The 27917-nt window shown below is 42.6% G+C and overlaps 2 protein-coding genes across 2 annotated transcripts in view; one reads left to right on the forward strand and one right to left on the reverse strand.

The window, feature by feature from the left end:
• Positions 1-17527, reverse strand: part of LOC129095394 (mitogen-activated protein kinase kinase kinase kinase 3-like) — a 36126-nt gene extending 18599 nt beyond the window's left edge. Inside the window, exons 1-8 of the mRNA XM_054603817.1 lie at positions 17325-17527; positions 11657-11714; positions 6599-6689; positions 6328-6392; positions 3131-3186; positions 2848-2895; positions 2700-2742; positions 207-279 (exon numbers count right to left, since the gene is read on the reverse strand). Of these exons, the coding sequence (XP_054459792.1) occupies positions 207-279; positions 2700-2742; positions 2848-2895; positions 3131-3186; positions 6328-6392; positions 6599-6689; positions 11657-11714; positions 17325-17420 (530 nt within the window). The 5' untranslated portion in view covers positions 17421-17527. The remainder of the gene's footprint in view (positions 1-206; positions 280-2699; positions 2743-2847; positions 2896-3130; positions 3187-6327; positions 6393-6598; positions 6690-11656; positions 11715-17324) is intronic.
• Positions 17528-20125: 2598 nt separating this feature from the next.
• On the forward strand, positions 20126-27917 carry tmem178a (transmembrane protein 178a). Its single transcript, XM_054603632.1, has 5 exons — positions 20126-20143; positions 20280-20835; positions 24995-25108; positions 26630-26767; positions 27676-27917. Exons 1-5 carry the CDS (start codon positions 20126-20128, stop codon positions 27915-27917), a joined length of 1068 nt encoding a protein of 355 aa, XP_054459607.1.

Below are 27917 nucleotides of genomic sequence, written 5' to 3' on the forward strand. Positions count from 1 at the left end.
ACACACACACACACACACACACACACACACACACACACACACACACACACACACACACACACACCTCAGAGTCAGCCAATCACAGAGCCCGACACGCTGTCAGTCATCCCAACCAATCACTGTCCAATACAGCACATCATCATCATAATAATCTTCATCATCTGCTGAGCTGCAGACCGCTGACCTCAGCAGGATCAAGGTCGTACCAGTACGGCGTCCCGATGAAGGACTTCCTCTTAGCGATCGTCATGGTGATCTGAGCCGACACACCGAAGTCCGCTGGCAACACACACACACAGCAGGGGTCAAAGGTCAAATCAAGCATCCTGTGCATAAATTAACTGTTTGTGTGTGTGTGTGTGTGTGCGTTGGTCTCATGCATTATTATGGTTGGTGCTCAGAGGAGCAAACAGACTGAACATTGAGTGACAGAAAGTTACTTGTATGTATATAGTATAAATATATATATATATTCACACTCACATCCACACCTACGGGCAATTTAGAGTCTTCAATGCACCTAAGCTGCATGTCTTTGGACTGTGGGAGGAAGCCGGAGAACCCGGAGAGAACCCACGCTGACACGGGGAGAACATGCAAACTCCACACAGAAGGTTGACCAGCCCGGGAATTGGCTTCCTCCCACAGTCCAAAGACATGCAGCTTAGGTGCATTGAAGACTCTAAACTGCCCGTAGGTGTGGATGTGAGTGTGAGTGGTTGTTTGTCTCTATATGTCAGCCCTGTGACAGACTGGAGACCTGTCCAGGTGAACCTGTCCAGGTGAACCCTGCCTTCACCCATTGACAGCTGAGATCGGCTCCAGCACCCCTGAACTGGATAAGCAGGTTACGGAAAATGGATGGATGGAGATATATATATATATATATATATATATATATATATATATATATATATATATATATATATATATATATATATATATACAGTTGCAATCAGAAGTATTCAACCCCCTCACCTCAAAATACATTATAGTGATGTGGATGAAAGATAATGACAATAAATGACAAAAAATATTCATTGATACATATTTGAGTTATTTTGACAACAGAAGTTGACTTAACTTTGAAGTTCAAATGAAAAATGTAACTCTTTTAACACATGTGCATGTGCAGTATTATTCAACCCCCAGCTCCAGTACTTTGTGGCGCATCCTTTAGCTTTTATAACTTCTAACAAACGTTTTGGGTAAGTGCTGACAAGCTTCTTACACCTCTCCATGGGAATCTTTGCCCATTCTCCAGCTGCTAAAGCCTCTAGCTCAGTGATGTTTGATGGCTTCTGTGCTGCAACTGCCTTCTTTAAATCCCACCAAAGACTTTCAATCAGATTTAAATCTGGTGACTGAGAAGGCCACTCCAGGACGTTCCAGGGTATTTTTCTCGACCTAGTTTAGGATGACTTGGAGGTGTGCTTGGGATCATTGTCTTGCTGGAGAGTCCAATGATCACCAAGGTTTAATTTGCCAACAGAAGGCATCACCTTCCTCTTTAAAATGCCCTGGTATTTCTGGGAGTCCATGATGCCAGGTTGCCAGTTCCTGCCGCAGAAAAACAGCCCCACATCATCAATGACCCGCCTCCATGCTTGACCGTGGGGATGGTATTCTTCTGGTCAGAAGCCTTTCGCACGCCAGACATACCGCTGGTCCATATGTCCAAACAGTTCCAGTCTGGTTTCATCAGTCCATAGAACTGTCTCCCAAAACTCTGTCGTCTTATCCACATTCCTCCTGGCATATTCTAGTGGACTTCTGATGTTCCTTGTGGTGAAGAGTGGAGTGCGTCTTGGAGTCCGGCCATGAAGTCCTTGTTTATTCAGTGCACGTCTTACAGTTGCCACTGAAGCACTAGTACCAGCCTCCATCAGGTCCTCCTGTAGGTGTCTTGCAGTCACACGGGGGTTCTCTTAGTTGTTCTACGTTTCTAAGGGCCCTTGATGAAATGTTGGGCTTTCTTCCACGGCCAGGCAGGTTTGCAGCTGTTCCATAAGTATTAAACTTCCTTATAATGCTCCCAAAGGCCCTTCAGGTGTGATGAAATAATCTCCTCTCAGCTTTTGTGGAAGCTCCTTTGTCTTTCCCATGTTTGCAGCTCACCTTGAATCCCTTCATGGGTGGGGTTTATATATGCATCCCAGCTGAAGCAAATGAAGGATCATTATAGAGTTCCTAAAGGCTTCATTATGTTTCAACTCCACTTTAGGCCATAAAAACAGCTTTAAAAACAACAATATTATATCAGGGTTGAATAATTGTGACATGGCTATCTTAACAAAATATACTGTTAAACACAAATACTACATCATGCATTTTCTGTGTTGATTTTATGTATCACTCAACTCATAAAGGAGTCATCTGAAGCAGAATCTTTAATTGATAAATCCTTAAAATCTTTGAGGGGTTGAATATTTCTGATTGCAACTTTATATATATATATATTATTTTTGAGGTTTTAAGAGATTAAAGGTTCAGCTTTAAATCTCCCACTCTGATGTTTTAGAATAAGAACACTCTTCCTCCGGAGGGATGAGTTCTCCTCTTCATCATCAGAACTTATGAAGAGGACCGTTATGCAAATGAGATGAGCGGAGCTCATCTACATCTGTAGTCTCAGTCAATACTCAGTAAGTGGGCGGGGTCTGTCGATGACATCACTAACCTGACAGAGTGACACTCACCTAGTTTGATGTATCCGTTATCAGTCAGCAGGATGTTGGCTCCCTGCAGAGGAAACAGACTGTTAGTCACTGGAAACGATGGGGGGGGGGGGGGGGGGGTCAGAACTAGAACAGAAACAGTTTCTTGGTTATTAATCATTCAGCTCACCTTGATGTCTCTGTGCATTTTCCCTTTGCTGTGCAGGTAGAAGAGTCCCTGAAGAACACAATCACTGTATTACAATCTGATTGGACAGAACCTGGAGGGTCTAAGGAACTGATTGGACAGAACCTGGAGGGTCTAAGGAACTGATTGGACAGAACCTTGAAGATCTAAGGAACTGATTGGACAGAACCTTGAAGATCTAAGGAACTGATTGGACAGAACCTTGAAGATCTAAGGAACTGATTGGACAGAACCTTGAAGATCTAAGGAACTGATTGGATGTTACCTGCAGTGTTTCCCGCAGAACGTAAGCGATCTGGGACTCTGCCAGTGGACCGGTTACTGAAAGACAAAACAACAGAACCAAACGTTGATTAGTCATCACACCAGCCTTCAGCTCTGTCAGACTCCGCCTCTCAACCAGTGCATGCTGGTAAACACAGTCTCAACCTGTTTCCTTTATGTGTCTCTAGAGAGCCTCCAGACTGCTAACCTCCCACGCTGCTAACCTGCTAATGCAGCTAGCCTATGGACCACTGGCTTGCAGTGGTAATGCTAGCTACTAGCATTTAGCATGCAGTTTGCTAGCCTACCTTGGCCCGCAAGCCTCCAGCTAGCACCCACTTCAAATAGCTTCGTATCTGCTTCGGCCCGGAACTCGCTCGGCAATATCTCTGAGGTATCTTGGGGTCGTATCCCTAGCTGTGATTAAGCCTCCTCATCCTCTTCAGTAAACCATGATTTATTCATCAGGTTATAAACAGAAACATTTATCGGATCAGTCATCATTATTATCATCTCACCTCCCTCTCTGATCACAGGTGAAAACACACCTGCAGTCAGGAGGCGGAGCTACAACACTGACTAACTTAATGTGACAAAGGTTGGGATGTGTGTCAGACTGTGGTTTCACTTTAAATCAGTTTAAGTCGTTATCTCTCTGCAGGGAGTCTGGCTGCGTGGCCCTCGTCCTCCTCCGTCTCTGCAGGGTGGAGCGTTGTGTCGGCCCAGCGGGGGGCAGTGTGGCGGTGGGTGGTGGCTCCGTCACCTCGGGCTTCCAGGTTGAGGTCTAATGAACCCGAGCAGCGTTTCTCTGCTGGGCCTCGTTAACCGCCACAGCCTTAATGAGCACGGAGATGAAGGCGGCATGGGCGTTGTCATGGCAACAGGACAGCTAAGGGTGTGTTACAGATTTAAAGATGGCCGCCTACCATGGAACGCTCTCATTACCGAGCAGAGTTCAGAGGTTTGTGGCCTTCAAAGCAGCAGCAAGTTTAACTGAAGGAAAACAGTTTGAGTTATTCTGACAAACTGACGAGTTCTTTAAAACGAGCTTCAAAGAGTTTGACTCCTGACTGATGAGACAGAAGACGTGTGTGTCACACACACACACACACACACACACACACACACACACACACACACACACACACACACACACACACACACACACACACACATATATATGTATATGTGTGTGTGTGTGAGGAAACACATCACACACAGAGTCAATGTTTGGCTTCACAAAGAGAGGAAAGCACCATTAAAGAAACAGAAACATTCTGTTTAATATTTCTCAGTCTCTTTCATGTTTTCCCGTCAGGAGAACATGAAAACATTCAGACGGCATCATGTGACTGAAAGCTGAGGTTTCAAAAGGTTAGAGAACATATGAAGGTTAGAGAACATATGAAGGTTAGAGAACATATCATGGTTAGGGTTTTATAGTGTTACATTTACAAACACATATGATGATAAAACACATACAGCTCTGGAAAAAATGAAGAGACCACTCCAAATTTTTCATAAATCAGCATCTCTACGTGTATGGCAGCCATTCCATTCCAGTGTCTGTTGAATTCCAATACAGGCACACCTGATTCTACTTAATGAGGTACTGATTAGGTGATCACCTGATTCTACTTGGTCCAAAAGCCTTTGTTGGTGATGACAGCTTCAAGACGCCTCCTGTATGGAGAAACTAGTCGCATGCATTGCTCAGGTGTGACTTTGGCCCATTCTTCCACACAAACAGTCTTCAGATCTTGAAGGTTCCGTGGGCCTCTTCTATGAACTCTGATCTTTATTTCTTTCCATAGATTTTCTATTGGATTCAGGTCAGGTGATTGGCTGGGCCATTCTAGCAGCTTTATTTTCTTTCTCTGAAACCAATGGAGAGTTTCCTTGGCTGTGTGTTTGGGATCATTGTCTTGCTGAAATGTCCACCCTCGTTTCATCTTCATCATCCTGCTAGATGGCAGCAGATTTTTATCAAGAATGTCTCGGTACATTTTTCCATTCATCCTTCCTTCAATTATATGAAGTTTGCCAGTGCCGTATGCTGAAAAACAGCCCCACACCATGATGTTCCACCTCCAAACTTCACTGTTGGTCTGGTGTTTTTGGGGTGATGTGCAGTGCCATTTGACCTCCAAACATGGTGTGTATTATGGCATCCAAAGAGTTCCATGTTGGTCTCATCTGACCAGACTATATTCTCCCAGTATTTCACAGGCTTGTCTAAATGTTGTGCAGCAAACTTTAAACGAGCTTCAACATGCTTTTTCTTCAGCAGTGGAGTCTTGCGTGGTGAGCGTGCATACAGGCCACGGCGGTTGATGCATTACTTATTGTTTTCTTTGAAACAATTGTACCTGCTGATTCCAGGTCTTTCTGAAGCTCTCCACTAGTGCTCCTTGGCTCTTGGACAACTCTTCTGATAATTCTTTTCACTCCTCTGTCAGAAATCTTGTGAGGAGCACCTGGTCGTGGCCGGTTTATGGTGAAATGATGTTCTTTCCACTTCCGGATTATGGCCCCAACAGTGCTCACTGGAACATTCAGAAGTTTAGAAATCCTTCTGTAACCAATGCCATCAGTATGTTCTGCAACAATAAGGTTGTGAAGGTCTTGAGAGAGCTCTTTGCTTTTACCCATCATGAGATGTTTCTTGTGTGACACCTTGGTAATGAGACACCTTTTTATAGGCCATCAGTTGGGACTGAACCAGCTGATATTCATTTGCACTGACAAGGGGCAGGACTGCTTTCTAATTACTGATAGATTTCAGCTGCTGTCTTGGCTTTCCATGCCTTTTTGCACCTCCCTTTCTTCATGTGTTCAATACTTTTTCCCTGTGTCATTCCATTTTATTACACATAACTTAATTTCTGAACTCATTTGTTTGGTTTTCTTTGTATGTATGGATTACTTGGGTTGTTACCGACATCTGGTGAACATTTCATGCCAATAGCACCTTTAGAAATATATTTACTGAGAAAAATGATGACGTGTTCAATACTTATTTTACCTGCTGTATGATACGGGGTATTAAAACTGGTGTAGAGCTGGAAACAACAATAAGTGTTCAACACCACTGACCATCAACTCTTATTACAGAGACTGGAGCATCTGATGGCATTAAAGGAAAGTGTGTGTGTGTGTGTGTGTGTGTGTGTGTGTGTGTGTGTGTGTGTGTCTCACTCTGGTAGATGTCCTGCAATGATCCTCCTCCACAGAACTCCATACAGATCCACAGCTTCTCCCTGCTACACACACACACACACACACACACACACACACACACACACACACACACACACACACACACACACACACACACACACACACACACACACACACACACACACACACACACACACACACACACACACACACACAGCATGAGTGAGTTTGTAGTCCCATTGTGATTGGTTGTAGTCCTATTGTGATTGGTTGTCATGGTAACGGTTACCGGAGGTAGCTGCCGTAGTACGCCACGATGTTGGAGTGTTTACAGTCCTTCATCATCAGGATCTCCTGCTGAACCACCACAAAGTCCTCACCTACACACACACACACACACACACACACATAAATGAAGAACACACACATTTGTTACATTCCTACTAACTAAGTCATTATCCAGATGATTTATGACAAATATGAGTTGATATGTCTTTCTTAAAGAATGAAACGTGGTTCTCTTTGTAAAGAGTCGGTTCTGAATGTTCACAAATGGACTCACTGATGATATCACATCTCCTGAACCGAACATGATGATGACACATGAAAGGTGAAGCTCGTCTGTATGTTTGATGGTCAATGATTACAATGAAACCATGAGAACCATCATTAAGTGTTCCTGTTAGAACGAGAACATGAGTGAATGGATGAAACAACCTGCTGCTTAGAACCCTCTCACTCCTGGAGAACATACGGAGCACATGGAGGTCATGGTGCTTGACCTTACAGACAGGACGTCTACTCCGTCACCAACAGACCACAGTCTGTGAGGCTTCATGTGGTTCTGAGGTTCCTTAAACCCCTCAGAATTCAGACCAAACACAGACCACAGGTTTCTCCAGAGGTTCTCTGATGATACAACAGGAACAGGGAGGTCACTGAGGACTAAACCCCAACATGACAATGAGATGGTGACATACTGGTGACCAGCTGGATCTCCAGGGATGAGATACTGAGATGATGAGAACATGAACCTTGTTCACCTCAACAACTACACCGGTCTGACAGAACAAAGTGGTCTTCATGAACTGAGGAGACTCCAGTGTGGAGAACGCTGTTAGACCATTTAATGACACTGTGGTGGCATCTTCATCCTCCACCCACAGGTCTGCTGAGGAGGTGGAGGATCAGAGAACCCGTTCAGAGGGTTCTGTGTTGGGCTGATCTCCTGGTTTCATACAGGAGGAGGTTCATCATGGACCAAACCTCTCAACACCTTCAGTACCAGACTCTATACATGAAGGTCCTTCAGTCCAACAGCAGTCTGACCTCCAACACAACAGAACCACAGCTGTTGTCCTCCATCTCCACCTCTGTAATGTCTTTATCCTTTATTGATATACTTAAACAACAGTGATGAACTTATCTCATGTAGTTATTCAGTTTGTTCTTCTTTGACTGTTGAGTTCCAATGAGGGATCAATAAGTTCTTATCTTAACCAGCTGGAACGTCTTTGAGAGTGGAGGAGAACAAAACGGAGCTCCTTCACTTTCTAACCAGGACATGTGGACTATCAAACACGTTTTCACTTAGGAACCAATGTTCCATCATCTGTTCTGTCATCTGTTCTATCATCTGTTCTACCGTCTGTTCCATCGTCTGTTCTATCGTCTGTTCCATCATCCAATCTATCATCTGTTCTATCATCTCCCCCATTAGACACAGATCTCTGTGGACACAAAGGTCCTGGTCCTGGACGTCAACCCGGTTCCAGAGTCAGGGTCCAGCTCGGTTTGTTGATAGATGATTGGCCCTCAGATCGGATGTTCCCGGTGGAACCGTTCATCTGTGTTTGAGTCCGTTTCAGAAGGAAAGAGGAGGAGGACTACAGATCTCCATGTTTCTGTTAGTTATTAATAATAATATGATGTTCTGCGTATTTAAAGTCCTTCCACATGTTGACTCTTCATGAAGCACTTTAAGGACTCCGTCTGGTTGGAGAACATCACAACCTGGAACACTTAGTTTGTCCGTATTTTATACACTAATGAATACATCGTTATGAACTCCATGTCCCAGAATCCTTCACTGCTCCTTCAGGTATTTCTTCCATTTGGGTCCACTTCCTGTTTGTGTATTTCCTGCATTAATCAATTTTTTTTTTGGTCGTCAGTTTGAATTATTTAACTTCGTATCTGAGGAGTCAGGTTTTGTTCTTCATCTTAACATAAAGGTCTAAATAGTACAATCTACCATCTAACGAGTTCTACTCCGTCATCATCTGCAGAGAAGAACACGTGTGGTGAACAGAGCTGAAACACCGATTCATTGATCAGCCAGCGATCAATCAGCGGACAGTTAAAGCTGTTTGGATAATCGTGTTGGTTTATGTTCCATGTTATCATTTCAGTTCATCATTTCTTCTATTAGTCTATTAATGACGAAAACACGACAAAGATGAATCAATAATGAAACCAGTTTGTTGTAGTTTCTGGGTGAATCTGGACGTTCTGCAGGTAAACTGCCGTCGCCATCACTTGTTTAGTATGCAGACTGAGTCCAGGTGTTTCTGTTATTCTGTCCACGGATGAAGGAGTTCAGAGAGAACAAAGAGTGTTTGTAGCTGAGGAGGATTCAGGACTCATTAAAGCCTCCACGTCCTCCAGCTGATCAGAATACATACAGAGGGCTTATGTAAGGGATCATTAGAGGAGAAGATCTTCTGTAAGAGGAGAGGTCTCACTCTGCTGTGTAAGAGGAGAGGTCTCACTCTAATGATGTTAGAGGAGAGGTCTCACTCTGCTGTGTTAGAGGAGAGGTCTCACTCTAATGATGCTAGAGGAGAGGTCTCACTCTGCTGTGTTAGAGGAGAGGTCTCACTCTAATGATGCTAGAGGAGAGGTCTCACTCTGCTGTGTTAGAGGAGAGGTCTCACTCTAATGATGCTAGAGGAGAGGTCTCACTCTGCTGATGTTGGAGGAGAGGTCTCACTCTGCTGTGTTAGAGGAGAGGTCTCAGTCTAATGATGCTAGAGGAGAGGTCTCACTCTGCTGTGTTAGAGGAGAGGTCTCACTCTAATGATGCTAGAGGAGAGGTCTCACTCTGCTGATGTTGGAGGAGAGGTCTCACTCTGCTGTGTTAGAGGAGAGGTCTCACTCTAATGATGCTAGAGGAGAGGTCTCACTCTAATGATGTTGGAGGAGAGGTCTCACTGCTGATGTTAGAGGAGAGGTCTCACTCTGCTGTGTAAGAGGAGAGGTCTCACTCTAATGATGTAAGAGGAGAGGTCTCACTCTAATGATGTTAGAGGAGAGGTCTCACTCTAATGATGTTAGAGGAGAGGTCTCACTCTAATGATGTAAGAGGAGAGGTCTCACTCTAATGATGTTAGAGGAGAGGTCTCACTGCTGATGTTAGAGGAGAGGTCTCACTCTGCTATGTAAGAGGAGAGGTCTCACTCTGCTGTGTAAGAGGAGAGGTCTCACTCTACTGTGTAAGAGGAGAGGTCTCACTCTGCTGATGTTGGAGGAGAGGTCTCACTCTGCTGATGTTAGAGGAGAGGTCTCACTCTGCTATGTAAGAGGAGAGGTCTCACTCTAATGATGTTAGAGGAGAGGTCTCACTCTGCTATGTAAGAGGAGAGGTCTCACTCTGCTATGTAAGAGGAGAGGTCTCACTCTGCTATGTTAGAGGAGAGGTCTCACTCTAATGATGTTAGAGGAGAGGTCTCACTCTGCTATGTAAGAGGAGAGGTCTCACTCTAATGATGTTAGAGGAGAGGTCTCACTGCTGATGTTAGAGGAGAGGTCTCACTCTGCTGTGTAAGAGGAGAGGTCTCACTCTAATGATGTAAGAGGAGAGGTCTCACTCTAATGATGTTAGAGGAGAGGTCTCACTGCTGATGTTAGAGGAGAGGTCTCACTCTGCTGTGTAAGAGGAGAGGTCTCACTCTGCTGTGTTAGAGGAGAGGTCTCACTCTAATGATGTTAGAGGAGAGGTCTCACTCTGCTGATGTTAGAGGAGAGGTCTCACTGCTGATGTTAGAGGAGAGGTCTCACTCTGCTGTGTAAGAGGAGAGGTCTCACTCTAATGATGTTAGAGGAGAGGTCTCACTCTGCTATGTAAGAGGAGAGGTCTCACTCTAATGATGTTAGAGGAGAGGTCTCACTCTAATGATGTTAGAGGAGAGGTCTCACTCTGCTATGTAAGAGGAGAGGTCTCACTCTGCTGTGTAAGAGGAGAGGTCTCACTCTGCTGATGTTGGAGGAGAGGTCTCACTCTGCTATGTAAGAGGAGAGGTCTCACTCTGCTGTGTAAGAGGAGAGGTCTCACTCTAATGATGTTGGAGGAGAGGTCTCACTCTGCTATGTAAGAGGAGAGGTCTCACTCTGCTGTGTAAGAGGAGAGGTCTCACTCTGCTGATGTTGGAGGAGAGGTCTCACTCTGCTGATGTTAGAGGAGAGGTCTCACTCTGCTGATGTTGGAGGAGAGGTCTCACTCTGCTGATGTTAGAGGAGAGGTCTCACTCTGCTGATGTTCACAACAAGAACTCCAGATGTCCAGAGAGGAGAAGCTGTAAAGAGATGTTTCACTCCTCTGAGGTCACTGACTGATGCTCTGAACTCTGCAGTGGTTTAGTTTGATTAGAGTGACTCATTCATTCTGATCGGCTTCAACTGATTCTATTTATATCATCCTGCAGGACGGAGATGGCTACTGAGTCAGCAGAGCACCGACAACAGCACCGATCAATACGCTCACCTCCAGTCCACCTTAAAACAAATAACTTCTGTCAGTCACCAGCATCACCTCCAGTCCACCTTAAAACAAATAACTTCTGTCAGTGACCAGCATCACCCCAGTGGAACTGCAGTGGAAACCTGAAATGGCTGTTCATTTTGTCCTGTTCTGCTTCCTGCTCTCCAGAGGATGAACCCTTAACATTGACATGACTCCATCACGTTCCCTCTAGCGCCCCCTTCAGGTCAAACAGTTCATGTTTTTTCATGAAGACAGAAAACAGCTGATCCACAGTGTGAACCTGCAGTGATGATCAACTGATCAGTATTCACTGTACACACACACACACACACACACACACACACACACACACACACACACACACACACACACACACACACACACACACACACACACACACACACACACACACACACACACACACACACACACACACACACACACCACACACCACCTGCTGCACTGATTAATAAGGAGGATGATGAAGAACCTCACTGCTCTTCACTATCTGCTGCACATGATAACAGCAGGTCTGTGACACGATGTAGTGATGTTGCTGCAGCAGGTTGCTGGTGTGATTCCTACCTGGCTCCAGTTTGATGATTTTGATGGCAGCCAGTTCTCCAGTGCCGACGCTTCTCGCCTGACGGAGAGAAAGACGGAGATTATTTCATCATCATCAGTTTAATCTGTTTATGTTCTCATCGACATGTTTCTACCAGGATGCAACCTCAGCTGGTTTGTTTAAACATGAGACACAGCTCTCACACACACACACACACACACACACACACACACACACACACACACACACACACACACACACACACACACACACACACACACACACACACACACACACACACACACACACACACACACACACACACACGATGAAGTGTGTGTTGGTTCAACACAGTTCAGTTCTTGTCAAAGCTAATCAATAGGGTGATTATCAATCCAGATTCTGACCTTCACTGAGGACAAACAGTGGTTATTGTTTACAGAAACATTAAACTGATGGAAGACTTTTATTGTGAAACAGCTGCAGGAAGTGGTCATCAGTGTGTCAATTTTACAGTTAACCCTAACCCTCCTCCTGCTCCTCTTCCCCCTGCTACTCCTGCTCCTCCTCCTCTTCCTCCTGCTCCTCCTCCTCCTGACCTCTAACATATAGCTGCCTCATCATTCCCTCACGCTGAGACTCTGCTGCTCTGAGTGTTAATTAAAGCTCAGCTAATGATGACCCCCCCATTGAGCTTCAGGGTGACGATCAATAAGGGGGGGGTGTGATGCTAGAAATGCTCATGACACGCACACGCAGAGCAGAGGATCGTGGGAAACGGCCCGCCCAGGTATTGATCGGTAAAGGTGAGTGTGTTGAATCACTGATGAGTCGCCAGCAGCTGACCAGGACCCTCTGAGCAAGGCAACGAGGGGGAGTCAGACCGAGACCATGCGATTGGTCGGTCCAGAGTTGGATTGACAGCTTTCAAACTAGAACAAGCTAACAAACAAATGCTCTGAGCTAAATGCTAACCATCATGTTAGCAAGTATTTCCACATAAAGTCTAGACGCTTCTGCAGAGGAATGCAAATATATATATATATATACACAGCGGGTAAAATAAGTATTGAACACGTCACCATTTTTCTCAGTATATATATTTCTAAAGGTGATATTGACATGACATTTTCACCAGATGTCGGTATCAACCCAAGTAATACATACATACAAAGACAACCAAACAAATAAGTTCAGAGATTAAGTTATGTGTAATAAACCCTAACCCTAACCCTGACACCAGGAGGCAAACCCTAACCGCTAAAGACTAAACACTGTCAAATGGAATTTAAATGCAAATAGGAATAAAAAAGACTTTGACAAAATTAAGTAACTTAAATCCAAAACAAAATGTATATATACATATATATATGTATATACATATACTTCATGTGTGTATAAAAAAAAAATATATATATATACACACACACATGAAAATAATCAATAGTTGCAGAGAGAAGCGTCCTGACAGCCGATCAGAGTGAAGGTGGGAGACTCCACGGTGAAGGTGTGTGTGTGTGTGTGTGTGTGTGTGTGTGTGTGTGTGTGTGTGGGGTGTGTGTGTGTGTGTGTGTGTGTGTGTGTGTGTGTGTGTGTGGGGGGGGGGTCGTGTTACAGGAAGCAGCAGAGCCCAGCAGCGACACTCTGAATTATTGATCAACTTAATGGGTGAACTTTCATTTTTTTCTGCCGTCACTTTGAGTTTTGACTCTGAGAGTCACCTGAGATTTCCCATGAGGCCTCAGTCACCAGGACGCCAAGGAGACTCAGCCTGACCGCCAGAGAGAGAGACGGGGGAGGCTGGTTTCTGCGGTAACCCCCCACCCAGACACAAACCAACACCAGAGTTCTGGGTGAAGAAGGTCCAGACTGATCCTGATCCACCACCTCAGAGGCCAAGGACAAGTCCAGCACAGACCTCTACAGGGACACCCCAAGTCCCTTATTAGGATCCACATCCCCCCTTGACCTCAAACCAGGGACGCAAGGACAGAGGAAACGAGGAAATAGGTTTTAAGAGAAATGAGAATCGGCTGACCACATCTAGATCGTCTGAACACATCTGGATCATCTGAACACATCTAGATCGTCTGAACACATCTAGATCGTCTGAACACATCTGGATCATCTGAACACATCTAGATCATCTGAACACATCTAGATCGTCTGAACACATCTAGATCGTCTGAACACATCTGGATCATCTGAACACATCTAGATCGTCTGAACACATCTGGATCATCTGAACACATCTAGATCATCTGAACACATCTAGATCGTCTGAACACATCTAGATCATCTGAACACATCTAGATCGTCTGAACACATCTAGATCGTCTGAACACATCTGGATCATCTGAACACATCTAGATCATCTGAACACATCTAGATCGTCTGAACACATCTGGATCGGCTGAACACATCTGGATCGGCTGACCACATCACGATCATATTCTGATATAAGTCATTATTTATATCAGAATATGATCGTGGGGTCTTTTGAACAATGAAAAGTTTTTGGATCAATGATTCAGGTAAAATTAAAATGATGGAACTGATCAATCCCGACGCTCAGGAACTGTTTCCATCATAAAGGTTATTGATAAATAAGAGATTGTGAAGAGAAACATCATAATAAATGAAGAACGTTGTTTGAGGTTCTTTTTAATGTTTAAACCAGATGTTGAGTCGGAAAACAAATCAAATATAAAACGTGACTTCAATCAAGTCAGCAAAGGTGGACTGAGCTTCTTAAGGGGCAGTGAGGATCCTTTATCTGGTCCTGAACCAGTCTCAGCTTAGTCCTGACCCTCTATAGACCTCCATCTTTAAAGAGACCATCAGAGAGAAGATCGTCTGTTTCTGAGTTATTGTTAAAGCTCGTCATCGGAGACAACAACAACAACAACAACAAAACAGCTTCATAGCCAGCAGACCGGCTGTATGTACTGCCGTGTTGAGTAGCAAACTGGTGAACCATGAGAACCATAAGAACCCTCCAGCGTCGCGGTGTTCAGGAGTTTACTGTGTGAACTAAACCTTCAACTCCTCAAGACACAACCAGGATCCACCTGCTGATTAAAACCCACGGACGGTAAACAGGAAGTGGGCGTGGTCATGGTGACGTCAGTCGTTGGTTTGTGGACCATCTGAAGCCTCTGTTCAACATTTTCACCGTCACCATCTTGTGTTTTTCAACAGGAAGTGACCATATTTGGACTGAGGAGGAGTGACATAGTGACCTGTCAATCAGTGTGTAGCCCCGCCCTAAAGCATCCCCTGCTTTATGGTCTGTTTGACTCTAAATGGAGCATCATTTACTAAATGAACATCATGCTGTATTGAAGAAGACTTGAAACTAGAGATTGAGACCATAAACTCATGTTTACAATGTTTACTGAGGGAATAAATCAAGAGAGAAGTAGAGTCATTTTCTCATAGACTTCTATACAACCAGAGGAGTCGCCCCCTGGTGGACAGCAGAGAGAATGCAGCTTTGAGACATGAAGCAGTGACTTCACTGGCTAAAAACTGGAGCAACAAATATAGCCTCCCTTAAGGTGGACTGACCTTTAAGGTGGACCAGCTGTTCTCGTTTTAGTGACAAGCTGCTGCTGGATCAAACTCAGAACAGCGGTCCGGTCCAGTGGTTGGCTCAATATGAACCCGACCCAAATACCTTAACTATATCATGAGGAGTTCTGTAAACAAACTACATCAAACTCAAAGGCTCAGATCATTCAGTGACGTCATTCAGTGACGTCATTCAGTGACATTGATGTAATCACATGTCTTAATCTCTACAGTTGATCCAGAATGCTGCAGCACGTGTTCTAACAGAAACTAAGAAAAGAGATCATATTACTCCAGTATTAGCTTCTCTGCACTGGCTCCCTGTTAAATCAAGAATAGAATTTAAAATTCTTCTCCTCACCTACAAAGCTCTAACTGGCCAGGCACCGTCTTATCTTAAGGAACTTATAGTTCCATATTACCCAACTAGTGAGCTGCGCTCCATCAATGCAGGGTTACTTGTGGTTCCTAGGGTATATAAAAGTAGGATGGGAGCCAGAGCCTTCAGTTATCAGGCTCCTCTTCTGTGGAACCAGGTTCCAGTTTCAGTCCGGGGGGCAGACACACTCACTACATTTAAGAGTAGACTTAAGACCTTCCTTTTTGATAGCGCTTATAGTTAGGACTGGTTCAGGTTTATAGTTAGGGCTGGTTCAGGTTTATAGTTTACGCTGGTTCAGGTTTATAGTTAGGGCTGGTTCAGGTTTATAGATAGGGCTGGTTTAGGTTTATAGTTAGGACTGGTTCAGGTTTATAGTTAGGGCTGGTTCAGGTTTATAGTTGGGGCTGGTTCAGGTTTATAGTTGGGGCAGGTTCAGGTCTATAGTTAGGACTGGTTCAGGTTTATAGTTAGGGCTGGCTCAGGTTCGCCTTGGTCCAGCCCCTAGATATGCTGCTATATGCCTAGACAGCCGGGGGACTACCTAGGATACACTGAGCTCCTCTCTCTTCTTCTCTCCCTCCTTCTTTATGTATTAATCTCCTATTTATGCACGGAGTCCTTGTGCTTTCTCGCCTCGCAGGTTTACATGAATCAGGGTTATATCTGGACTGTGATCATGACACCTGCTGACACCCACTGCTACTACAACTATCATTATTAGTCACATTATTATTATTATTCCCTGTAATATTACACTTTGCTTCCACCCTGAAGCCCTTTTTGCTTTCTCGCCTCGCAGGTTTCCATGAATCGTTGTGGTACCTGGACCATGTTCGTGCCTCCTGGTGTGACCCTGCTGACACACAGTACTACTACCACTATTATTATTAGTCACATTACTATTACTATCCCTATATCATTATTTAATTATACTATAGTCATTGCTGTTATTATTATCAGTATTCTTATTGTTTACTCTGCTTACTACTGTGATTATATGAATCATTTATGTCATATACATTGAATGTGTTGTATCTGTTATGATGTTCATTCTGGTCACATGACATCTATTGGCTTCTGTCCATCCTGGGAGAAGGATCTAAGGATATTAATAATTATATTATGTTTTATAATAAATATATTATGTTTTATAATAATTATATTATGTTTTATAATAAATATATTATATTGTATAATAAATATGTTTTATAATAAATATGTCTTATATAAATATATTGTATTTTATAATAAATATGTTTTATAATAATTATATTATATTTTATAATAAATATGTTTTATAATAAATATGTTATATTTTATAATAGATATATTATATTTTATAATAAATATTATTTATAATAATTATATTATATTTTATGATACATTTTTGATGATAAATATGTTTTATAATAATTATATTATATTTTATAATAAATATGTTTAATAATAAATATGTTTTATACTAAATATATTATATTTAATAATAAATATGTTTTATAATAAATATATTATATAATAAATATATTATATTTTATAATAAATATGTTTTATAATAAATATATTATATTTTATAATAAATATAATATATTTTATAATAATTATATTATGTCTTATAATAATGTGTTGCTGCCTATAAAGCATATTGGTTGACCTGTCCGGGTCGGTGTGTCCAGGTGTACAGGTGTGCTAGCCTGCTGCTAAGCTAGCAGAGTCAGTCGTTGTGACGTCGCTACCTTGTACACGTCACCGTACGTCCCGCTGCCGACCCGCTGGATCAGCTGGAAGTCCTCCTGCGGGTTCCTGCGGGAGATGTCCGGGCAGCAGCTCATGTTCGCGGCTGTTCAGACCGAACCGAGCCGGAGACTCACCGACAACACACCGGAGAGTCAACACTCCGGTAACGGGGCTGCTTCCGCGTTCACGGCGCATGCGCACTGCCCACACAGGGACGGAGACGCCTTCAGGAGCGCTGGGGATTTAAATGTTCATGCAAATAAACTGCGAACCAAACTAGTGGACGGCTTATAATGACGTCACAGCGCTGAATGATTTATGTGTTGATTTCAGAGACTCTACTGTAAGAGGACCTAATTCTACTGAGACTCTACTGTAAGAGGATCTGATTCTACTGAGACTCTACTGTAAGAGGATCTGATTCTACTGAGACTCTACTGTAAGAGGATCTGATTCTACTGAGACTCTACTGAGACTCTACTGTAAGAGGATCTGATTCTACTGAGACTCTACTGTAAGAGGATCTGATTCTACTGAGACTCTACTGTAAGAGGATCTGATTCTACTGAGACTCTACTGTAAGAGGATCTAATTCTACTGAGACTCTACTGTAAGAGGATCTGATTCTACTGAGACTCTACTGTAAGAGGATCTAATTCTACTGAGACTCTACTGTAAGAGGATCTGATTCTACTGAGACTCTACTGTAAGAGGATCTAATTCTACTGAGACTCTACTGTAAGAGGATCTGATTCTACTGAGACTCTACTGTAAGAGGATCTGATTCTACTGAGACTCTACTGTAAGAGGATCTGATTCTACTGAGACTCTACTGTAAGAGGATCTAATTCTACTGAGACTCTACTGAGACTCTACTGTAAGAGGATCTAATTCTACTGAGACTCTACTGAGACTCTACTGTAAGAGGATCTCATTCTACTGAGACTCTACTGTAAGAGGATCTGATTCTACTGAGACTCTACTGTAAGAGGATCTGATTCTACTGAGACTCTACTGTAAGAGGATCTAATTCTACTGAGACTCTACTGAGACTCTACTGTAAGAGGATCTGATTCTACTGAGACTCTACTGAGACTCTACTGTAAGAGGATCTGATTCTACTGAGACTCTACTGTAAGAGGATCTAATTCTACTGAGACTCTACTGTAAGAGGATCTGATTCTACTGAGATTCTACTGAGACTCTACTGTAAGAGGATCTAATTCTACTGAGACTCTACTGTAAGAGGATCTAATTCTACTGAGACTCTACTGAGACTCTACTGTAAGAGGATCTGATTCTACTGAGACTCTACTGAGACTCTACTGTAAGAGGATCTGATTCTACTGAGACTCTACTGAGACTCTACTGTAAGAGGATCTAATTCTACTACTGAGACTCTACTGAGACTCTACTGAGACTCTACTGAGACTCTAAGAGGATCTAATTCTACTGAGACTCTACTGTAAGAGGATCTGATTCTACTGAGACTCTACTGTAAGAGGATCTAATTCTACTGAGACTCTACTGTAAGAGGATCTAATTCTACTACTGTAAGAGGATCTAATTCTACTGAGACTCTACTGTAGAGGATCTAGACTACTCTACTGAGACTCTACTGTAAGAGGATCTAATTCTACTGAGACTCTACTGAGAGACTAGGAAGAGATCAGGATTCTACTGACTCTACTGTAAGGGAGACTCTAGGAGGGAGATTCTAGGAGACAGGAGGATCTACAGGAGAGACTCTAGGAGAGACAGGAGGGAGACAGGAGACAGGAGGGAGACAGGAGGGGAGGAGGAGGGGAGACAGGAGACAGGAGGGAGAGGAGGAGGGGGAGACAGGAGGGGGAGACAGGAGGGAGGGGACAGGAGGGAGACAGGAGGGGGAGGGAGGGAGGGGAGGGACAGGAGGGGGAGACAGGAGGGGGAGGGACAGGAGGGAGACAGGAGACAGGAGGGAGACAGGAGGGGAGACAGGAGGGAGACAGGAGGGGAGGGGAGGAGGAGGAGGGAGACAGGGAGACAGGGAGACAGGAGACAGGAGGGGGAGGAGGGAGACAGGAGGAGACAGGAGGAGGGAGACAGGAGACAGGAGGGGAGGGGAGACAGGGGAGACAGGAGGGACAGGAGACAGGAGGGAGACAGGAGGGGAGACAGGAGGGAGACAGGAGACAGGAGGGGAGGAGGAGGGGAGACAGGAGGGAGACAGGAGACAGGAGGGGAGGAGGAGGGTGAGACAGGAGGAGGGAGACAGTCCACACCCAGCTCAGTCATCAAAGCTACTTGACGTGTTGTCACATCAGCACTTCCGGTCTCTGATTTCAGAACAAGACTGAGGAATGAATCCAATGATGCTGATGGTAACTGTGACGTGTTCACACCGACACATACGTGTTAATGACGTCATCACTACAGCAGGATGCTTGGGAGAGCCTTTGTTGACAGTACCCACAATGCCTTGCGCTGTGTACTTAATTGTTTAATTGTTTTTGGTGGAAACACTTAAAACCCTAAAACACATTTTACAAACTGGCTTTCACGTTTTATGTTATTATTTACTCAATGATTTAACATGATTATTTTACGTGTTTTTTAATTTCCTCTCTATGGTATCGATTGTTTTTATCCAGTTAAATATTGCTTTTTCTGCTTTGTCTGTCAAAGCACTTTGTCAACGTTTAAAGTTGCTCATGAATAAAGTTATTATTATTGTTATTATTGTTGTTATTATTATTATTGTTATGTTGTGTTTCTGCCATGAATAAGTTAAATGTAAAGTATTGATTTATGCCTTATGATGACGTCACCAGTGACGGTACCGGAGCTTTATTGTGAAGGCGCTGTGCGGTCACATGACTCTCAGTCGGCATGACAACGCGCTCTCCGGCAGACTGGACCGGCTGACAGAGAGGATGGAAGCAGAACATGTCCAGTGACGGACACACAGCCAGCGGGGGGGCCGGAGGGGCCGGAGGGAGGGACCCCCGGGGCCGGCCAGGTCCAAGTCCCCGTCCCCGTCCCCGTCTCCGTCCCGGTCCCCTGTCCCGGTGGTCCCGGTGGTCCCTGTCCCGGTGGTCCCTGTGGTCCCGGTCCCGGTGGTCCCGGTCCCTGCGGTGACGGTGTCCGCGCTCAGCCTCGCGCTCAGCGTGCTGTCTCTGCTGCTGCTCGTGACCGCCATCTCCACCGACCACTGGCACGAGACGGACACGCGCCGGCACAAGAGCAACTGCGACCGGAACGGGTCCGAGTCCAACGACCAGAAGAACCGGGACATGCCGATCTACCACCTGCCGCTGCTCGAGCCCGGGACGCGGGACGCGGCGCGCATGAAGCCCGTGCACGTGGGCAGCAGCGAGGACGAGCTTCTGGAGAACTGGAGGGCCATCCTGGGGATGGGCATCCTGGAGACGGACTGCGGGAGACCCCTGTTCTCCTCTCACTCTGGCCTCTGGAGGAGGTGCTACTGCAGGGGCCTGGACCGGGACATCGACCGGCTGGTGGAGAGGGGTCAGAGACATATATATATACACATATATACATATATATATACACATATACATATATATACATACAGGGGCCTATACATATATATATATACACATGCTACTGCAGGGGCCTGGACCGGGACATCGACCGGCTGGTGGAGAGGGGTATATAGATATATATATATATACATATACACACATATATACATATATATACATATATACACATATATATATATATATATATATACATATACCTGGACCGGGACATCGATGGTGGAGAGGGGTACACATATATATACATATATATATATATATACATGCTACTGCAGGGGCCTGGACCGGGACATCGACCGGCTGGTGGAGAGGGGTATATATATATACATATACACATATATATATACACACACATATATACATATATATACATATATATATACACATATACATATATACATATATATATATATATATACATATATATATACACATGCTACTGCAGGGGACTGGACCGGGACATCGACAGGCTGGTGGAGAGGGGTCAGAGACACTCATATACATATATATATACATATATATACATATATATACACATACATATATACACATATATACACATATACACACATATATATATATATATACACACTAACCAGGACATCGACAAGCTGATCGACTGGGGTCAGAGCCACGCACACACATACACACAAATATACACATGTACTCATATGTGTATATGTGTATATATATATATATATATATATATATATATATATATATACATTTATATATGTATATATATACATATACATTTATATATATATGTATGCATAATATATATATATATATCGATTAGTTGATTAAATCAACAGACCTGTTAAACTGAGTTTCTCCACAATGAATAAAACAAAAGCTCCACTTTAAATGTTTGCTCATCAGTTTATATGAAATAAGTCGTTCGTCATGAAAAACAACAAACAGATGTATCTACTCCAGCAGACAGCTGTTTGTTCAGCACATCTGTATTTCAACCCAAACAAACATTACTGAGACTGTAACACTCTTATTTTCAAAAGACTGTAACACTCTTTGCCTTAACCTGACTAAGGGTTCATCCCAAGTCTCTTAAATTGCCTCCTCGTTTCCTTCACTTGCATCGTTTCCTTGCGTCTTAGTCCCGCCCACCAGAGATGCATGGAGAGACGCAAGGAAACCAATCGAGGAGAGAGGAAACGAGGAAATGTGAGTACAACAGTACGCAAGAGTACAACAGTACTCAATAGTACAACAATACTCAATAGTACAATAATAATCAACAGTACAATAATAATCAACAGTAATCAACAGTACAACAGTACTCAACAGTACAACAGTAATCAACAGTACAACAGTACTCAACAGTACAATAATAATCAACAGTACAATAATAATCAACAGTAATCAACAATACAACAATAATCAACAGTAATCAACAGTAATCAACAGTACAACAGTACTCAACAGTACAACAGTACTCAACAGTACAGTAATAATCAACAGTACAACAGTACTCAACAATACAACAGTACTCAACAGTACTCAACAGTACAGTAATAATCAACAGTACAACAATAATCAACAGTACAACAGTACTCAACAGTACAGTAATAATCAACAGTACTCAACAGTAATCAACAGTACAACAATAATCAACAGTACAACAGTACTCAACAGTACAACAGTACTCAACAGTAATCAACAGTACTCAACAGTACAGTAATAATCAACAATAATCAACAGTAATCAACAGTACAACAGTAATCAACAGTACAACAATAATCAACAGTACAACAGTACTCAACAATACAACAGTACTCAACAGTACAACAGTACTCAACAGTAATCAACAGTACTCAACAGTACAACAATAATCAACAGTACAACAGTACTCAACAGTAATCAACAGTACTCAACAGTACAACAATAATCAACAGTAATCAACAGTACAACAGTAATCAACAGTACTCAACAGTACAACAGTACTCAACAGTACAACAGTAATCAACAGTACAACAATAATCAACAGTAATCAACAGTACAACAATAATCAACAGTACAACAGTACTCAACAATACAACAGTACTCAACAGTACAACAGTAATCAACAGTACAACAATAATCAACAGTACAACAGTAATCAACAGTACAACAATAATCAACAGTACAACAGTACAACAGTACTCAACAGTACAACAATAATCAACAGTAATCAACAGTACAACAGTAATCAACAGTACAACAATAATCAACAGTACATCAGCACTGAACAGTACAACAGTACTCAACAGTACAGTGGTATTCAAAAGTACAGCAGTACTCAACAGTGCAATGGTACTCAACAGTAAAGCAGTACAGCAGTACTCAACAGTACAACAGTATTCAATAGTACTCAACAGTACAACGGTACACAACAGTACTCAACAGTACAACATTAATCAACAGTAGAGCAGTACTCAACATTACAACAGTACACAACAGTACTCAACAGTACAACGGTACACAACAGTACTCAACAGTACAACGGTACAACAGCACAACGGTACAACAGTACTGAGCAGTACTGAACAGTACTGCAGTGTCAGACTGGTCTCTGACACTGGTTTCATACTGACCTCACACTGGTTTCATACTGACCTCACACTGGTTTCTGACTCGTCTCTGACACTGGTTTCAGACTGACCTCACACTGGTTTCAGACTGACCTCACACTGGTCTCATACTGGTCTCTGACACTGGTTTCATACTGGTCTCTGACACTGGTTTCATACTGTGACCATTAGAACCAGCAGCAGATATTCTCGTCCCTGCAGCGTTAGGAGCTGGTTGGTCACCATGACGTCTGCATTGTTTTTCTCTGCAGCCTCTGAAACCTGGAGGTCACAGTGTTGGTGAGCAGAGAGGAGCTGGACCCGACCACTCCCAGACCACATATCAGATCACATGACTCCTAATCACATTACATCACATGGTGTTACATGTCATCACACCGCGTTAGACTGGACCTGAGCTCAGATCAGATTAGATCAATCGATCCCTGCAGGAGGAGAAGTTACAGACACGATACCAGTCTGTGAAATAGTCTGGTATCAGGTCTTAAAGCTGCATTCTCTCTACTGTCCATCAGGGGGCGATTCCTCTGGTTGAATAGAAGTCTATGAGTCTAAACTAAACTACAAATGAAATAATACAAAGAATCCTCTACACATCTAGAAAACATCATCCACGACCAACAGAACATGTTCTTTAAAAGTTTCAAACAGAATGATTAACCCAGTGGTTTGGAGGTCAAAATGTAAATGTCAGTTAACAGTTAAATCCCATTTAAATGTTTTGGTATTTAATCCTGTAGTAGATCTTCTTTACATCTGGTTTGAGTTTAAAACAAAAAACAAACTAATGTAATTTTCTCCTGCTGGGTTTCATCTTCAGACATCACGAGGAATCAGTGTGTGTTTGTTTACTGACTGGTTTCATTATTACACTGCTCCACTGTTACATCTGCAGATCTCCTCACCTTTAATGCAGAAACTCTGGATCCTACATTTCCCATCATGCACCTGAAAAGTGTCTTTGATTAGAGCCATGGGGATTTTAAATTCTGAACCTGCAGTATGTACTACAGGCAACTAGTCTGGTGACATCACTATGACATCACACAACTGTTTTCATAGGCTGACATTATCCAATCATGTTTCCTAGGTCGGTTTCCAGATCCTTGTTAGTTTCCAGGTCCTGGTCCAGTTTCCAGATCCTTGTTAGTTTCCAGGTCCTGGTCCAGTTTCCAGATCCTTGTTAGTTTCCAGGTCCTGGTCCAGTGTCCAGGTCCTGGTCCAGTGTCCAGGTATTTGTTAGTTCCAAGTCTTGTTCCAGTTCCAGGTCCTTGTAGAGAATCCTGGTCCTTGTTCAGTTTTTCTGGTTCAGTTTCCAGATCCTTGTTAGTTTCCAGGTCCTGGTTAGTTCACTAGTCCTGGTTCAGTTTCCAGGTCTTTTGGAAACCCTTGAATCACCCTGTATACATGACTTGCGTTGCTCAGGTCTGGTTGTAGGTTGTAGCTCCGTCACAGGTGTAGTTATGGGGGTCAGGTGGTCTTCTGCTGCTCAGGTAACCACCTGTTAGATACTCACCTGTCTTTTCCCTGCAGGTATCGCAGATCGCTGCACAGCTGTGAAGTATCACTTCTCTCAGCCAATCAGACTGAGGAACATCCCTCTGAACCTGACCAGGACCATCCAACAGGACGAGTGGCACCTGCTGCGTGAGTACTCAGTGTGTAAACCAGGAATGCTAGAGATAAACAGGTTATCATCAGGTCAATGAGACCAAATAAATAAATTCACTTTACTTGTTGTTTAATGAGAGATGAGGATTAATCGGACTTCAGGGATTTCAAATCCAATAATTGTAGTGATAACCAATAACAACGAATGTACTCATAAATAGGCCTGAAATCAAAAGAATACATAAATAGACTAATTGTTGTGTAATTTATGTCAACATATAAAATAAAAGACTGATTTGGACGTTGATTACCATGGCAACTTGATATACACCGTTGCCATGGTAACCAATCTATCTGGGTCATCAGGTCTCAAGGGAAGGTATACCTGTGTGTCGTCTGCGTAGCAATGAAAAGAGACTATGATTGACCTTGTGGGACACTCATATAAAGTGGACCTGAAGTTGAGCCTTGCGGTACACCACAGGTAACGTGAGATGTAGAGGATGAGTAATAACTAACGGACAGAGTGGGTTCTATCTGAAGGTAAGAAGGAACCCAACTGAGGGCAGCGTCCTGGATGCCAACCGGAGGTCGACGGGTTCTGTTCTTTAAGACGCATAAAATCAAAACGTTGATAACAACAGAGGTTTAGAACAAAAACTAGAACAGCGAACCGAGGGATCAGGATTAGGTTCCTTCAAAAGAAGCTGGAACACAGCCTGTTTAGCAGTGGATTGAAAAGTTATTAATAATCAATAAAACTACTACAGCAGTATTACTAGAGTAATAATACTACAGGACTAAGGTACTACAGTAGAGGGAATCACACTGTTAATTATAGATGATTAATTATAGATTATTAATTATAGATGATTCATTATAGATTATTGATCATAGATAATAGATTATTGATAATAGAGTATAGACTTTAGGTTATATAATATTGAGGATAGATTATTGAATATAAAATGTAGATTATATATTATGGCTTGTATATCATACATTATTGCTTATAGGTTGTGTATTATACATTATTGATGACAGAGTGTTGATTATTAAATATGGATTATATATTATTAAAGATAGATGATAGAATGTAGATTTAATTTCTGAGGTTTCTTGCACTCAGTCTGCAGCCCTCCTCTCCGCTTGTCACTGGTTGCTATGGAAACATGCCATGACAGTGTTATGTAATGGTGGGGGGTGAGCAAGAGGTTGTAACCATAGCAACGCTCTCTAAATCCTCATTAACAACTCATCACTGTGTGTATGTGTGTGTTATCAGAGTATAATGTGTTTATTATCTGTATATCTTGTTTGTATTATGTGTATAATGTGCATATTATCTGTGTATAATGTGTGTATTATGTGTATAATGTGTGTATTATCTGTGTATAATGTGTGTATTATCTGTGTATAATGTGTGTATTATGTGTATAATGTGTGTATTATCTGTGTATAATGTGTGTATTATGTGTATAATGTGTGTATTATGTATATGATGTGTGTAATATGTGTATAATGTGTGTATTATCTGTATAATCTCTTTACTGACAGACCTGAGGAGAATCACTGCGGGGTTCCTCGGCATGGCGGCGGCTGTCCTTCTGTGTGGAACCATCGTGGTGTCGGTCGGGTTCTTCTGGGAGGAGAGTCTGACGCAGCACGTCTCTGGATTACTGTTCCTCATGGCAGGTAACCCACGGGGAGAGAGAGGGAGGAGTGTCTCCATCTGCTGGTGACAGTTGGGACTTAACTTAACACTATTAATGTAAACATCACACTGATTAATAATATAGTGAACTATTAATGTAAACATCACACTGATTAATAATATAGTGAACTATTAATGTAAACATCACACTGATTAATAATATAGTGAACTATTAATGTAAACATCACACTGATTAATAATATAGTGAACTATTAATGTAAACATCACACTGATTAATAATATAGTGAACTATTAATGTAAACATCACACTGATTAATAATATAGTGAACTATTAATGTAAACATCACACTGATTAATAATATAGTGAACTATTAATGTAAACATCACACTGATTAATAATATAGTGAACTATTAATGTAAACATACTGATTAATAATATAGTGAACTATTAATGTAAACATTATACTGATTAATAATATAGTGAACTATTAATGTGATTAATAATATAGTGAACTATTAATGTAAACATCACACTGATTAATAATATAGTGAACTATTAATGTAAACATACTGATTAATAATATAGTGAACTATTAATGTAAACATACTGATTAATAATATAGTGAACTATTAATGTAAACATACTGATTAATAATATAGTGAACTATTAATGAATATCATCAACGACTGAATTCATGTCTGTTCCTCTGGAGATTAAAGGAGTTTGTTCTACTGTAACTGTTTCTGTTCGTAGCATTGTTTATGTCACGTTATGACTCCATACGTTTGATGTATATATATATTTATATATAAATCTATATAAATATATATATATACATATATTCACTGAGCTGAGGATCCACTCTGGTCTTTGATTCAGGTTCTCCTGAATCTCTGTTCTAAGAGTTTCCTCTTCCTGTTCTCTTAGGGATCTTCTGCACCATCTCTCTGTGTACGTATGCAGCCAGTGTGACCTATGACCTCTCCAGGAACCCCCCCTTCATCTACGGTCTGCCGGCTGACGTGGATCACGGCTACGGCTGGTCTCTCTGCTGTGCCTGGGCCAGTCTGGGTCTCACCGTGGCCTCCGGCTGCATCGGTACCACCTTCCCCTTCCTGAGCCGGGCCGGAGCTCTGCGCTCCAAAACCGCCCGTGAGTCCTCCGTCTGA

This window comes from Anoplopoma fimbria, chromosome 9, assembly GCF_027596085.1.
Source record: "Anoplopoma fimbria isolate UVic2021 breed Golden Eagle Sablefish chromosome 9, Afim_UVic_2022, whole genome shotgun sequence".
NCBI lineage: Eukaryota > Metazoa > Chordata > Actinopteri > Perciformes > Anoplopomatidae > Anoplopoma > Anoplopoma fimbria.

Coding starts and splice junctions, on each gene's coding strand:
- tmem178a (XM_054603632.1), top strand. Junction 20,836..24,994: donor CGACCGGCTGGTGGAGAGGG/GTCAGAGACATA, acceptor TTTTCCCTGCAG/GTATCGCAGATCGCTGCACA. Junction 25,109..26,629: donor GGACGAGTGGCACCTGCTGC/GTGAGTACTCAG, acceptor CTTTACTGACAG/ACCTGAGGAGAATCACTGCG.